The sequence below is a fragment of the Pieris napi genome, chromosome 23 (genome assembly GCF_905475465.1).
Source record: "Pieris napi chromosome 23, ilPieNapi1.2, whole genome shotgun sequence".
NCBI classification, from domain to species: domain Eukaryota; kingdom Metazoa; phylum Arthropoda; class Insecta; order Lepidoptera; family Pieridae; genus Pieris; species Pieris napi.
Genome location: NC_062256.1, coordinates 7653211 through 7665464, shown reverse-complemented (window position 1 = coordinate 7665464; position 12254 = coordinate 7653211). Strand labels below are relative to the sequence as shown.

The 12254-nt window shown below is 34.6% G+C and overlaps 1 protein-coding gene across 3 annotated transcripts; it reads left to right on the top strand.

Annotated features, from left to right (window-relative positions):
- The first annotated feature begins 1702 nt into the window (after positions 1-1702).
- On the top strand, positions 1703-11089 carry LOC125061618 (heat shock protein beta-1). 3 transcript variants are annotated; one of them, XR_007119064.1, is made up of 5 exons: positions 1703-2011; positions 3840-3893; positions 8722-8902; positions 9905-10182; positions 10809-11089. XR_007119064.1 is itself a non-coding variant. In XM_047667126.1 (4 exons), the coding sequence occupies exons 1-4, from the start codon at positions 1824-1826 to the stop codon at positions 10097-10099; spliced, it is 618 nt and encodes a 205-aa protein (XP_047523082.1). In that variant the 5' UTR covers positions 1703-1823; the 3' UTR covers positions 10100-11089. The 3 variants fall into 3 exon arrangements, 2 of the variants coding, with proteins under 2 accessions (XP_047523082.1, XP_047523083.1); XM_047667126.1 differs by having other exon boundaries at positions 9905-11089; XM_047667127.1 differs by lacking the exon at positions 3840-3893 and having other exon boundaries at positions 1706-2011; positions 9905-11089.
- The last annotated feature ends 1165 nt before the right edge of the window (positions 11090-12254 follow it).

The following is a 12254-nucleotide window of genomic DNA, read 5'->3' as shown; positions in this document are numbered from 1 at the left end:
AATAGTACCTAAATCTATTAATTTTTTGTAGGAATCCTCGAAAATGCAATTCGTTTTCAAGCATAGACAATGTGTGGGTAATACGTGTAAAAAAGTAAATAATTACTGAGATGTAATCACCAAATAAAAAATCAAAGACCCCCCCAGGGGGATAGTCAATTACTTAAAGTTACTTGCTAGCTATTATTTCATATAGTAATATCAATTTTCTACGACTCTATTAGTGTTTAACCAAGTATAGCAATTATTCCCAAATTCAAGCAGCAACCGATCCGATCTAAAGAATTAAAAAGCCTAAACCGAACCCAAGGAAGGTCGTGGGTTTTAAAACACCAATGCGTTTTTCATCAATACGCAAACCTATTCGATAAAGACATCGTGAGAACCCCACATCTGAAATCCAAAATCGACGGCGATGGCTCACTCGATAGACGAAAAATATGGCACAGAGCGCCCCACGCTTTTTCACAATAATACCAGTATTTTTTGTTCATTACCATTTTCATTAGGAATTATTTTCCACTTTTTAGTCCTAGAAGCAATACGTGTTGTCTCAATTTTTAAACCTATGAAATTATTATATTGTCGCTGATTCTTTATGAGTGTACAAAGTTTGAATTAAATCTGTCCGTTTAAAGTGGGTCAAAATCGAGTCCGAAGGAGTCGGTTACATACATACATACAGGTAAAGCTAATATAAAGCGTGTAAAAATTACCAAGGAAGCTGCAGAAAAACTACTTGACATTGGGTCAAATATTGCAGTTCAACTGAGAAAGTACGGCGTTTTATTTCACAGATAACAGCTAGGTACAATAAACGAAAAAGACGAAGATAGTTAAAAGGTGGATAGACCATTAAGAATCAGCTGGTGGCAGTGTGGACAGGAATGGCGGGATTTGAAGGAGGTCTTTGCTAAACAAGGGCACACAGATATTTAAAAATAATGCGATGAATGATGATAGAAATATAAATGTAAAAGTATCTATTTAAGTATAAAAGTAACTGAAAAAAAATTATGTTTCACATAAGCATAGATTTTTGGTCGACTTTATCTGTCATGTTTATAGTTTCAAATAAGGGTCCTTCAAGCTCCACTTTACAAAAGCCCGGATGTGATCCGCTAAGCCTACGCGTAGTGTGGGTTTTCATGAAAGGTCGTTAAGCTAATATTATAAACAAATTATATTGCTCATCTATTAAGATTATATTAAGACTTCGCTGTCGAATATTTGAAAAGTAACTAAAAAAACGTGTGTGTACTATTATTCTACATTTGTAGAAAAAACAACACTAACAATAGAAAAAACTAAAACGTTGACTATAGCTAACTTCAGGGTGTCCGTTTTCTGTGACGGTGTGCGCGCATCGTAAAAATTTACTCATCATTTTTCCCAAACGCGCCAAAAGATAAAAGAAGTATTACTTCAAAACTCATAGGATTTCAAGGTCTCAATTCCACAAATCCACCCATGAAAATGTACTAATATGGATATTCCTAGAATTGACCTACATCAAAATTCGTCACATAACCTTCAAATAAATATCTCAATAACAAATAACGTGGATGAATGCCATAAACAGCAAGTGATTCATCACAAGCTTTGTTTCATACCATGAGAGTGACTTGTAGTGGAATGAGCGAGAAACAGTGTGGGACGGATGACGCCGAACTCAGCCACGTACCTATTTAAAACTGTGCGCAAGCCCCCCGGCGCCGAGTCGACAATTAATGATCAGTGTTGCCTTGTCTTCCAACGCGACGCGAGCGTGATCTGTGTTTACACGTTACCAGTGTTTGTTTAGTTACGACAGTTTCGTGAAAATGGCTGACAGTGGACTTAAGAGGAATATCCCAATCAAGCTCGGAGATTTCTCCGTCATAGACACAGAGTTCTCCAGTATTAGGGAGAGATTCGACGCTGAAATGCATAAAATGGAGGAAGAGATGAGCAAATTCCGATCGGAACTTATGAACAGGGAGAGCAACAATTTCTTCAAGAGCACCACAAGGTATTTTGAATTGCATACTACTTAATTCGATTATCTTGGAGCGATTATGCAATAAGAATTTAGTTATCAACTTCCAGTTATATTATTGCATCGCCGCTCCAAGTTACCAAAACGGGAGTGGAATTAATTAATGCTTTCGTAAGTTTCGCCCACTTGATACGACCTCGAAAACCATGAAAGTTATAAAATGTATTATTCGGGAGCATTCCGTGGAACGGCAAATGCAGACATCTCGGCCCATTTAAAGCGTGCAACGATACGTAAGCCGGGATGATGTCATAAATAGAAATAGCCGGCGGTTTCGAGCATAATGTAAAGAATGTAAATTGTATGCGCAATTCTCACGACAATACGAGCTACAATTCGTCTAATTTAATTTGTTAACACTTCATTATAACCTTAAATGTTATTCAGGCATTCGCCGGTAGATAAGGCAAGCGTATAATTTGTAATTTTTGCACCTTATTAAATAAGTAATCGCTATTAAAATGTCTATAGAAAAAGTTTTGTCCTGGTAACAACTGTTATAACACAAAAATATTGCAACTTATAGCGACATTTTATTGAAAGTAATATTCATGAAAAACAGGTTATTTTTGCATAGTCGTAAAATGAAATAATGATTATAGCGTCGACCTACTTCGAACATATGTTTAAGATCCCAGTATTAAATGTTGGCAATAATTGTGAGCCGTGTATAAAATGACCTCTATCGATTTTGGTTAATGAACTCATTATGTAAATACGTCAGTCTAACAAAGTTCTTGCCACTAAAGTTTATTTTTTTATGTTAAGTATTTTATAATAATAATAAAAATTCGTATGCATTATTAACCAATATTAAAATGTAGTAGGGAAGTGAGTATTATATCTATTGAATTACAGTTTAATTATAAATGTTTTAGAAATTTTGCGAATTTCCAATCATTTGCAAGAATTATTTTTTAATAATATTTGTTTTTAATTTTTGATTTTGAGTACCAACAAAATTACAATAATTCATAATTGTATTAGATATTATTCCGTGATAGAATTCAATAATGCAAAATTATTTTTGCAATAGTCATAATATTTATTTCTTTATTACTATTGTATGCTTATATCGCTTGAGCTTATACTTTAAAATATATATTGTTATTTATGTAATAATTTATAATTAGCTTATTATCTGGAATTTCCGATTTCGGAGGAAAAGTTTACCTCGGATGATTGATGGTCGCTAATAGTGTAATTCATTTAAAATGACCTAAATTATAATACAGTTACGTAAAGTTTCAGTTTACGCATGTTTACAGTAACAGTACAGCTTTCACTCGAAGAACTACGTATTAAAAAAAAAATATATGAACCTGCTTAACAAAACAGACGCAGAAATGTGTCTGCCTCGTCTCCCATTGGATGTTCTCAGGCTTACATACATAACCTTCCCTTTTGGCGGTCCCAATCCCTGGGTATATCTCAAAGCTATTAAATAAGAATTGTCGTAACAATTTAAGTAACTTTCCTTACCTATTAGAGATTACCTAATCTTCGTTCAACTGCATTGGCTCGTACAAATTCTATGGAAATCAATATGGTTTTGGGTATCCAGACAAACATACTTAGATATCCATGACCAAGTAACCTCTCGTATTTAAATGGGAGTGATTGGACAGCTAATGACATTTCCGTAAAATTGTTTCGAGTCACGCCTGTCACCGTGTTAGTCTGTGGTCCCGCTAAAGTTAATTGTCAAATAACCATTAAAAACCCGCGCTTTTTAGCGAACGAAAGCGACTGCTAACCCCTTAATTCATATAAAACTAACAGTTAATATTGCTTTTTGCATGTCTTACAATTTCGAATCTGTTTCCTCCGGTGGAGTAACGAAGTCGTCAGAGAGGTAACTGCTTATATGTATTACAATGCACCTATTTAGTAAAGCGTACGTAAAACGGAAGACAAAATGCGTTTCGCTTGATTAGACAATAGCCAAAAAGCCAGCGCGTGGTCTTAGTGGGTTCGCCGACTATTGATATACTCGTATAATATGTAAGTGATGTAACCTTTGTAGGTTAAGAAAAAATATTTATCTTTGATTTCTCTTCACCATCTGTTCACAGCAAGTGAAACGCGGCATCTTTCGTCTTTTGTTTTACGTTCTGACATAATTCTTCAATTCAATTAACAATATATTGTAATGCGTTTAGTTTTAAATGTATATCTATTTTATATCCAATTTATTTGTACTACACGCCCGAATAAATGTATATTATGCGTCGCTATTTATCATAATGCTATATATGGAATATCTTAGAAGGATACACCTGAATCTTCTACCGCATCGTTACACAACTGAGCGTTTTTTAAGGCAAATTTTGCCGCGCACCACCTCTATGTGGATGCCCACTGAAGTATTTCCGAACCAATTCGACTCAGGGTCCTTCAAGAAAAGAGCGTACCATTTCTTAAAAGCCCGGCAACGCACTTGCGAGCCCGTTTGCCTCCTGTTACATAAAAAAAACCGTGTAGTAAGCGAACTAATTTAATTCTAATTTGTTCCTGTTATTAAATTTATTCAAAAACATTTTTTTTTATATAAGAATCAACCACGATAAATCTAAATACCGAAAGTAATCGTCATATGTTTTGCTTTAAACTAAGTTAAAATAATGATCTATAAAACACTGCAAACAAAGCTTTATTTTACGATACACTGTAAAAATGTGAAATGGATACGCAATATCGTTTCCCTCGTTAAATCGGTGTTTTAATAAATTAGACAAAGGCCATTTCATTTTACATATAACGGCTAAATTAATATTGGCAATAATAATATACCGTGATGAATGGGCACGCCTTAGACCCAAAAAGGAGACCTATGTCAGTCACAAACGACTGGTTTTTAAACATGGATCTGTATTTTTTTTAATGAGACAAACTCTTGTGCTTAGTATTCAGTATATAAACAATTTTTAGTGGCGACCTGTATTTAAATATTTCGTTGCCTACATTAGGGTCAATATTGTTTTTCGATATTGACCATATTAAGTATTGTTGGGATAAGTTTGATGAGATCATCTCGTTGACAATAACCTTGTGTGCACTCGTAGTGACGTCAGCACTGGTCACGAATATAAACTCGCATACAAATTATACCAATGATAATATAAGATAATATTTTGAATAAAAATTAAGTAAATAAATTCTGCTTCGATTTAATTGCCGTTCTATTAGATAATTAAATGCATAATTGTTTTGATATATGATTATTGTTATATTATGTAATGACTGTAATAAAAATATACTTAGTGTGTTCAACAAATTTTACCGAAATACATAAAATTCACAGAGTCATTATAATTTATTTGACCTTAGTGATTAAGGCCGCTAACTCACCGGGATGCCATGGCTACGTATCCAAACAATTTGTAATGAAATATATGGCAGTTAACTTGGCGAAGCTTCCAGAAAGGAATAAAAGAAGGTTTCAGAAAGGTTTTTGGGGCTTTGTATTGGGTCCTGCGCTTTCAAATTGGCGACGTTGATAAACTGTGAGTTAACTGCCATACATTTCAATTCAAATTGTTTGGATACGAAGCCAGCAACGTCCTTAATGCATAGCGGTGTGTTAACGGCCTATTAGTAATGACTGTATCGGCCAGTTACGCCTCTTTGCTAATTTAATTAAATGTCCATACATAGAGATCAGTTTAATACAGTTGAATCATCTTTGGGGCCTCATAGCCTAGCGGTCTTATTAAGTGGCAGCTAGGTGAGGGGTACCGGGTTCGATTCCCGGTTCGAGGGCAAGTTTTAATTTAATTTAAATTTGTTCTCGGCCTTTGGGAGGGTTGTGCGGTACCGGGCGAGTGCCTAAACCGTACATGGAGGACATGGTCGAATTTCTAAGTCAAAAAGCACGATTTATAAAAATGGCATATAAAAGTGGCAGAGCCATTTAAAAAAAAATCATCTTAGCCTGTTCTGAAGCATCCGTTAATAAGTTTTAAATGCCGTGGCACAAAGGCTGATCAAAACTTTAAGTCTATGAAACAGTACCAGATAAATTCGCTTTAGATTTGACCTTAAATCAGTGGCGCTACAACCTTTTTAGATGCCTCACATATCTATATCTGTTTCATGATCATTTGTCAATCTAATAGGCAAGTAAATATCAGCCTCCTCTGCCTAACACACCACATCGACATTTTGGGTCTAAGGCAAGCCGGTTTCCTCACTATGTTTTCCTTCACCGTTAGAGCGAATGTTAAATGCGCACATAGAAAGAAGGTCCATTGGTGCACAGCCGGGGATCGAACCTACGACCTCAGGGATGAGAGTCGCACGCTGAAGCCACTTGGCCAACACTGCTTTGCCCTATTCAACATAGTCTATATTTAGAATATAGAATATTTATAAAAAAGTTAGATTTCGACCGAGACGAGATTTCGACCGACACGAGATTTCGACCTTGGTATGTTTAAAAGTACCACGTCTGTAAGCTATTCAATCAGTGTAATAAAGACACAAAAATTGCTTGCTTGGTCCACGACGAAATAATAAATAAAAAAATATGAAACGTCTAGACAGTTTAAATTTCAAAATGTTCCCAGAATATTTCAAAATAGCATGTGGCAATGCAAATGGGGTATATTTATCAGATTAATGCAAACGATGTAATTTAAAAAGCCTTTTAGGAATTTAACTGGACGGTGCAACGTCCTATAACACGCAAATCAAATTAATTTACATTTTTATGCAATTTTGCGACTTAAAATTCTTTGAAACGTTTGAACAATGAAACGAAATGAATTGCTAGAATAAATCATCTTCGCACGGATGTTTAACCCCGTGTCAATCTATTGATAAAAACTGGAGACAGATAGACATGGCTGTAATTATAGTTAATAATAATATTAAATTATTTCTATATCCATAAGTTCCGTTGAATATGGACCTTCTTACTTCCCACTCTTGGCTAAATCTTTGCCAATAGTCTGCCAGTCTTTTCCTGCTATTTAAGTCAAGTCATCCTTCTTTTAGGCCTCTCCACTCTTCTTTTCTGCTATATCTATCAAGTCATCCTTCTTTTTGGCCTGCCCACTCTTCTTTTTTCTTTTCCTGCTATTTTATCAAGTCATCATTCTTATTGGCCTACCCATTCTCCTTTTCCTGCTTTTTCTATCAAATCATCCATCTTTTAGGCCTACCCACTCATCTTTTCCTGCTATTTATATCAAGTCATCCTTCTTTTAGGCCTACCCACTCATCTTTTCCTGCTATTTATATCAAGTCATCCTTCTTTTTGGCCTACCCACTCTTTTTTCCTGCTATTTCTATCAAGTCATCCTTCTTTTAGGCCTGCTCACTCTTCTTTTCCCGCTATTTATACCAAGTTATCCTTCTTTTTGGCCTGCCCACTCTTCGTTTCCTACAATTTCTATCAAGTCAAACGATGAAAACACACATGACATGACACATTCCATTGTGTTGTGTGTTATGTTCATCTGTTGTCCAGGATTCCGTGTCACCAATGACGTGACCAGCCCAATGCTATTTTAGTTTCAAAGCTTATGATCGGTTGATTTAGTTTACACCTATAATAAATGGTGGTAATAATAAACGCGAAATTATTTGCCGTTTCGAATGCTTCAACACGTTTGCTGCAAAGTAATAAAATGTTGTAAATAAAATACACATTTAAACCGTTCAAAAATAAACATTTATAGTTACAAGATAACGTCATCGACAAAAAAATAATAATTACAATGTTGAAGGTCTTGTTTCGATATTGAGTTTGGATGCGAGGTTATCGTTATCAGCTCCAACTTTCTCTTTATAATTTTAAATGCCACAAAGAAATGTATTCACATATATGATGATTCTAGAACTGTTTTCTGGTTAGTCTAGTCTAGTAATAATAAAAAGGAAGTTAAAATTTCACTAACACTCATGTTTTATCGTATTAGGTCAATCATAAAAACGTCTGCCAAACGCTTGACCTAGCTGTTTTGACCAAATTTGAAATATGACGCTAATATAGCGTACGTATTTACCTAAAAGTGTTCGTATTTACAACGTTGCGTTTGTAGTTAGCTAAAAGCGTACGTAATTACCTAAAAGCGTTCGTAATTACCTAAAAGCGTACATACCTTAAAACTAAATCTGCCAAAGAATGCCCGTGTGTTGCAATTCTTTCACATCATTGCCATATAACAAAGACACTTCTTTAGTAAATTTTCTGGCTAATTGTGTTTACGCTGCGATAAAATGAGATGTGATTATGTTGTATGACTGGTATACAGCATTCGGACTGGATTTTCACACCATCATACAGTATCATCATATGAGTTCCAGACCCACAGTACATACAACGTGTCTGAAATCTATTAATCAGTAGTTTAGAAGCATCGTAGTTTTAGTGAACATGTAGAATACTTTTAAGCACCAGCAGGGTTATTCTGTAAAATCGATAATTACAAATTTAAATTATCTTCTGTCGCGCTGATGTCGTAAACTTGAAACTACGATTAAATATTGAAATATTGAGCATACAGTTGAGATTTTTTCGAGAATTACAGAGTAACCCTGCTGCTATTTATTAGATAATATTGACCTAGATTTGACCTTATTAATACTTATTATAAATATTAATTATTATTAGAAATTTTAATCAGTCTACCTTTTAGCTGTTATCGTATTATTAATCTATGTCTTTTTATATGTAGCTCTACCACATCATCACAGCACAGTGACAGCAGACAGTTGGCCGAGCCCAGCCATTGGGACAGCCTGAACTCTCCCCTCATCCAAGACGAAGGTGATGGCAAGAGCCTGAAACTCCGCTTTGACGTCAGCCAGTACACTCCCGAGGAAATCGTCGTCAAGACTGTTGACAACAAATTATTGGTAAATACTTAAATTTAAAATAATAAATTATGCTTGCAGAATTAGATTTCGATTCCACAGAGGCTTTACTACGTATTTTGGCATGACTATGTTCCAAAAATTAACACAGACACAGCGTACGCTTGTAACAAGCTACACACACACCCATTCACATACTCATACATTCACGCATACTAATGTCTTATACGACTTGTGGTGATTAAATTTAACATGACTAATTATGTAAAAATATTCCTAGTTAAATGTTTTAAACATGTACCATGTATCACGGAATAATTCTAATCGAGTCACCCACAACAGTCTTCCTAAATTTGTCTCATATTTCTGTCATGAATAAAGTTTATATTTATTTATATCATTTAAAATTTTGGGAAGATATAAATTAAAAATATAATTATTGTAATTAAATAAAAGTTACAATGAAATGTTCCTAAATTACCAGCCCCTTATTGAGGTGAGGTATGGACCCTGTCTGTGTTCTTTCTATGGTCAATCTATACCAGAAAATGAGAGAGGTACTTTTATGATAAAACTTACCGTTTTGCTGAAAAACTATTTTTTTTTACCTTTGACCATGAATAAAAAAATTCTATACACGGGAATGTTGGGGAACTTTTAAATATTATTTATAATTTTGTTTTGAATTTTCCTGATTTTCAGCTTGTTGGGACTTTATGCACCTTCGAATGTCTAAATTGACCGGACTACGCCCGACTGGCATTTGTTTTTAACAAGTGAAATTCCTTCTAAAATTCTTTCTTCAATAAAAACAATATGTTTTGCAGTAACTTTCCTAAATATAATATTAACCACACAACCACCAATTATAGTCAAAAGAATATTCAGAAGTTGATGCAATTACCAACACATGTAGTTTTGTATTATACAAGAATCTTTTCAAGAAAGATCACAAAGGTCGAAAACAATGTTTAAAATATACTGTCACAGTGCCAAAGACAGGTCAAACAGGTTACATGTTCTAAATTCAAATTTTCATCACAGGTACACGCCAAACATGAAGAAAAATCTGAAACCAAGTCAGTATACCGTGAGTACAACAGGGAGTTCCTCCTGCCCAAAGGCACGAACCCAGAGGCAATCAAGTCCTCTCTGTCCCGCGACGGTGTCCTCACCGTGGAGGCACCCTTACCACAACTGGCGATCACCGACAGGAACATCCCCATCCAGAAACACTGAGAATCTCAGCGGTCTATTGACAGCAGCTATTCCATAATTATTTATTATTAGGTGTATCGAGATATTTTATGAATCTCTAATGTATATGTTACTGTAAAAGTTCGAACTACGGTTAATCTTAAGATTTAAATGTAAGTCTTAGGATTTACCGATATGAGTTGGTAAATGTAAGTATTTCTGAAAATACGACGATTTTTTCGAGCTTTTACCATTTGAATTCAGTATATGCTAGGTTTTACCACTGTCAGCTGGTAGATGTTGGTTTTAGGAATAAAACAATGAGTTATTCTTAATTATTTACTTTAATGTACTATTAGACAAAACACGTACATAGTATTATAAAGGTATCACATGATAGTAATAAGTACAAACTAATACCAAGTTATTTAAATTATTTTGAAAAAACACATAACGTATGTCGTTGAATATCTCAATCTCTATCATATCTAACTGAATCAGTAGTTATCTATTTGGAATTTAACAACGAAATACAAACATAATGTTTACATAAGCTAGTCTAACTTAATATTTTTTTTTGTTTTTCAACATTTACCCTGCCATTAATGTAAATACTAAGATTTACCAACGGAATGGTGGTAAGAGTTCGAATCGCAAACCTTTTGGGACATTTACCATTAGGAATTGGTAGATCTTAGGTTTTACTGGAATATCTTAGGATTTACTGCAGTTCGAGCTTTTACAGTAACATATGTACTAATTTTGTTTATACGTACATAATGTGGCTTGCTCTGTGATTGAATTTCTGCTGTTTACGCAAAGAGCGGGTAACACGGAGCTTGGGTGAGTTCATGGACCCTAATTATTAATAGGAACTAAATGCCTTATTGCCTACTTACAAAATCCGTTCACATAGAATTAATATAATAGGCAGTGTACTGATTCACAATAAGCTTTTGCTGAAACACATTTATATTTTAGTACAAAATTGTTACAGAAATTTTAGATGTCAATAAAATATAAAATAAATCATTTGTTGTTTTATTTCGTATCCCTGTTTGAACCGCTTACCATATTCAACAGCGATTCGAAAGGAATCGTCGACGTTAAAATAATAGTACATAAACGTATTTTTTTTTGTTGAAATCCTCGAAAATGCATTTCGTTTTCAAGCATAGTCAATGTGTGGGTAATATGTGTAATAAATAATTACTGATGACGTAATCACCAAATAAGAAAATCAAAGACACCCAATATAGTGCTTACATACGCTACGAGATGTTCGGATTAATACCTGCAGCTGAGTTTCTTTGATGTCGAGGCAGAATACGAAATTCCATCCGTATCACCTCGACGTCCGCCGTTCCACAACTGAGCGTTTTTAGACAGTTTTTAGCCGATCACTACCACTATGTGGAACCAGCTACCCACTGAAGTATTTCAGAACCAGGTCCCTGTGGCAGTGTACCTTTAACGCTGGCAGCATTTCTTCGCTGTATATATTTCCAAACCAATTCAACTTAGGATCCGTCAAGGAAAGAGCATGCCAATTCCAACGCACTAGCGAGCCCTCTGGCGATGTGAACGTCTATCACGGGCGGCGGTATCACCCAACAAACAACAGCGGAACCTTCAGAAGCAGCCACTAACCACAGAAAAAAAAAACCATTTTAGTTTGGTTGTTTTACCGGGAGTTTATTTAAATGCAGTCTCTAAGTAATTAATTGCCTTCACTCACCTTTAAATTTGACCCCGCGGGCCTAGTGAGAAGATTGAAAAGGGAACACTATTCGAATTAGTGTGAGTGCACGTTAGTCTTAAGTGCTAAGTATGTGGAAATAATTGTACACAAGAACAGAGTGTTTTTCTCTTACTGTAGAGTTATTGGACACTTGCTTATGTACAATATCGTTTTTAATAAATTAGGTTAGTTTTAAAACTAGTTTAATTTGAATTCCTTATGAGGTTTATAAAAAAAAATCACCTTGAATTAAGATGCTAAAACATTAATAAAATATTTAGTAAACGATCAAACTTACAATCTATAAAATTTTATTTAAATTTTGTTAATCTTACATTTTAATACTTGCTATATAGTTACATACTTCGCGGCCGATCCGTGAAAAGGCCGGACATTCTCTTAACTGATAAAGTTCTTTTAGCATTCTGTGATTTATAGTTTTTATCAGAATCAGAA

Bases quoted from the DNA above. Each gene is read 5' to 3' on its own strand.
- LOC125061618 (XM_047667126.1), top strand. From the start codon at position 1,824: ATGGCTGACAGTGGACTTAAGAGGAATATCCCAATCAAGCTCGGAGAT. The intron at 2,012-3,839 runs GTATTTTGAATT...TGCTTTTTGCAT, and splicing joins TTCTTCAAGAGCACCACAAG to GTCTTACAATTTCGAATCTG. The intron at 3,894-8,721 runs GTAACTGCTTAT...TTTTATATGTAG, and splicing joins GTAACGAAGTCGTCAGAGAG to CTCTACCACATCATCACAGC.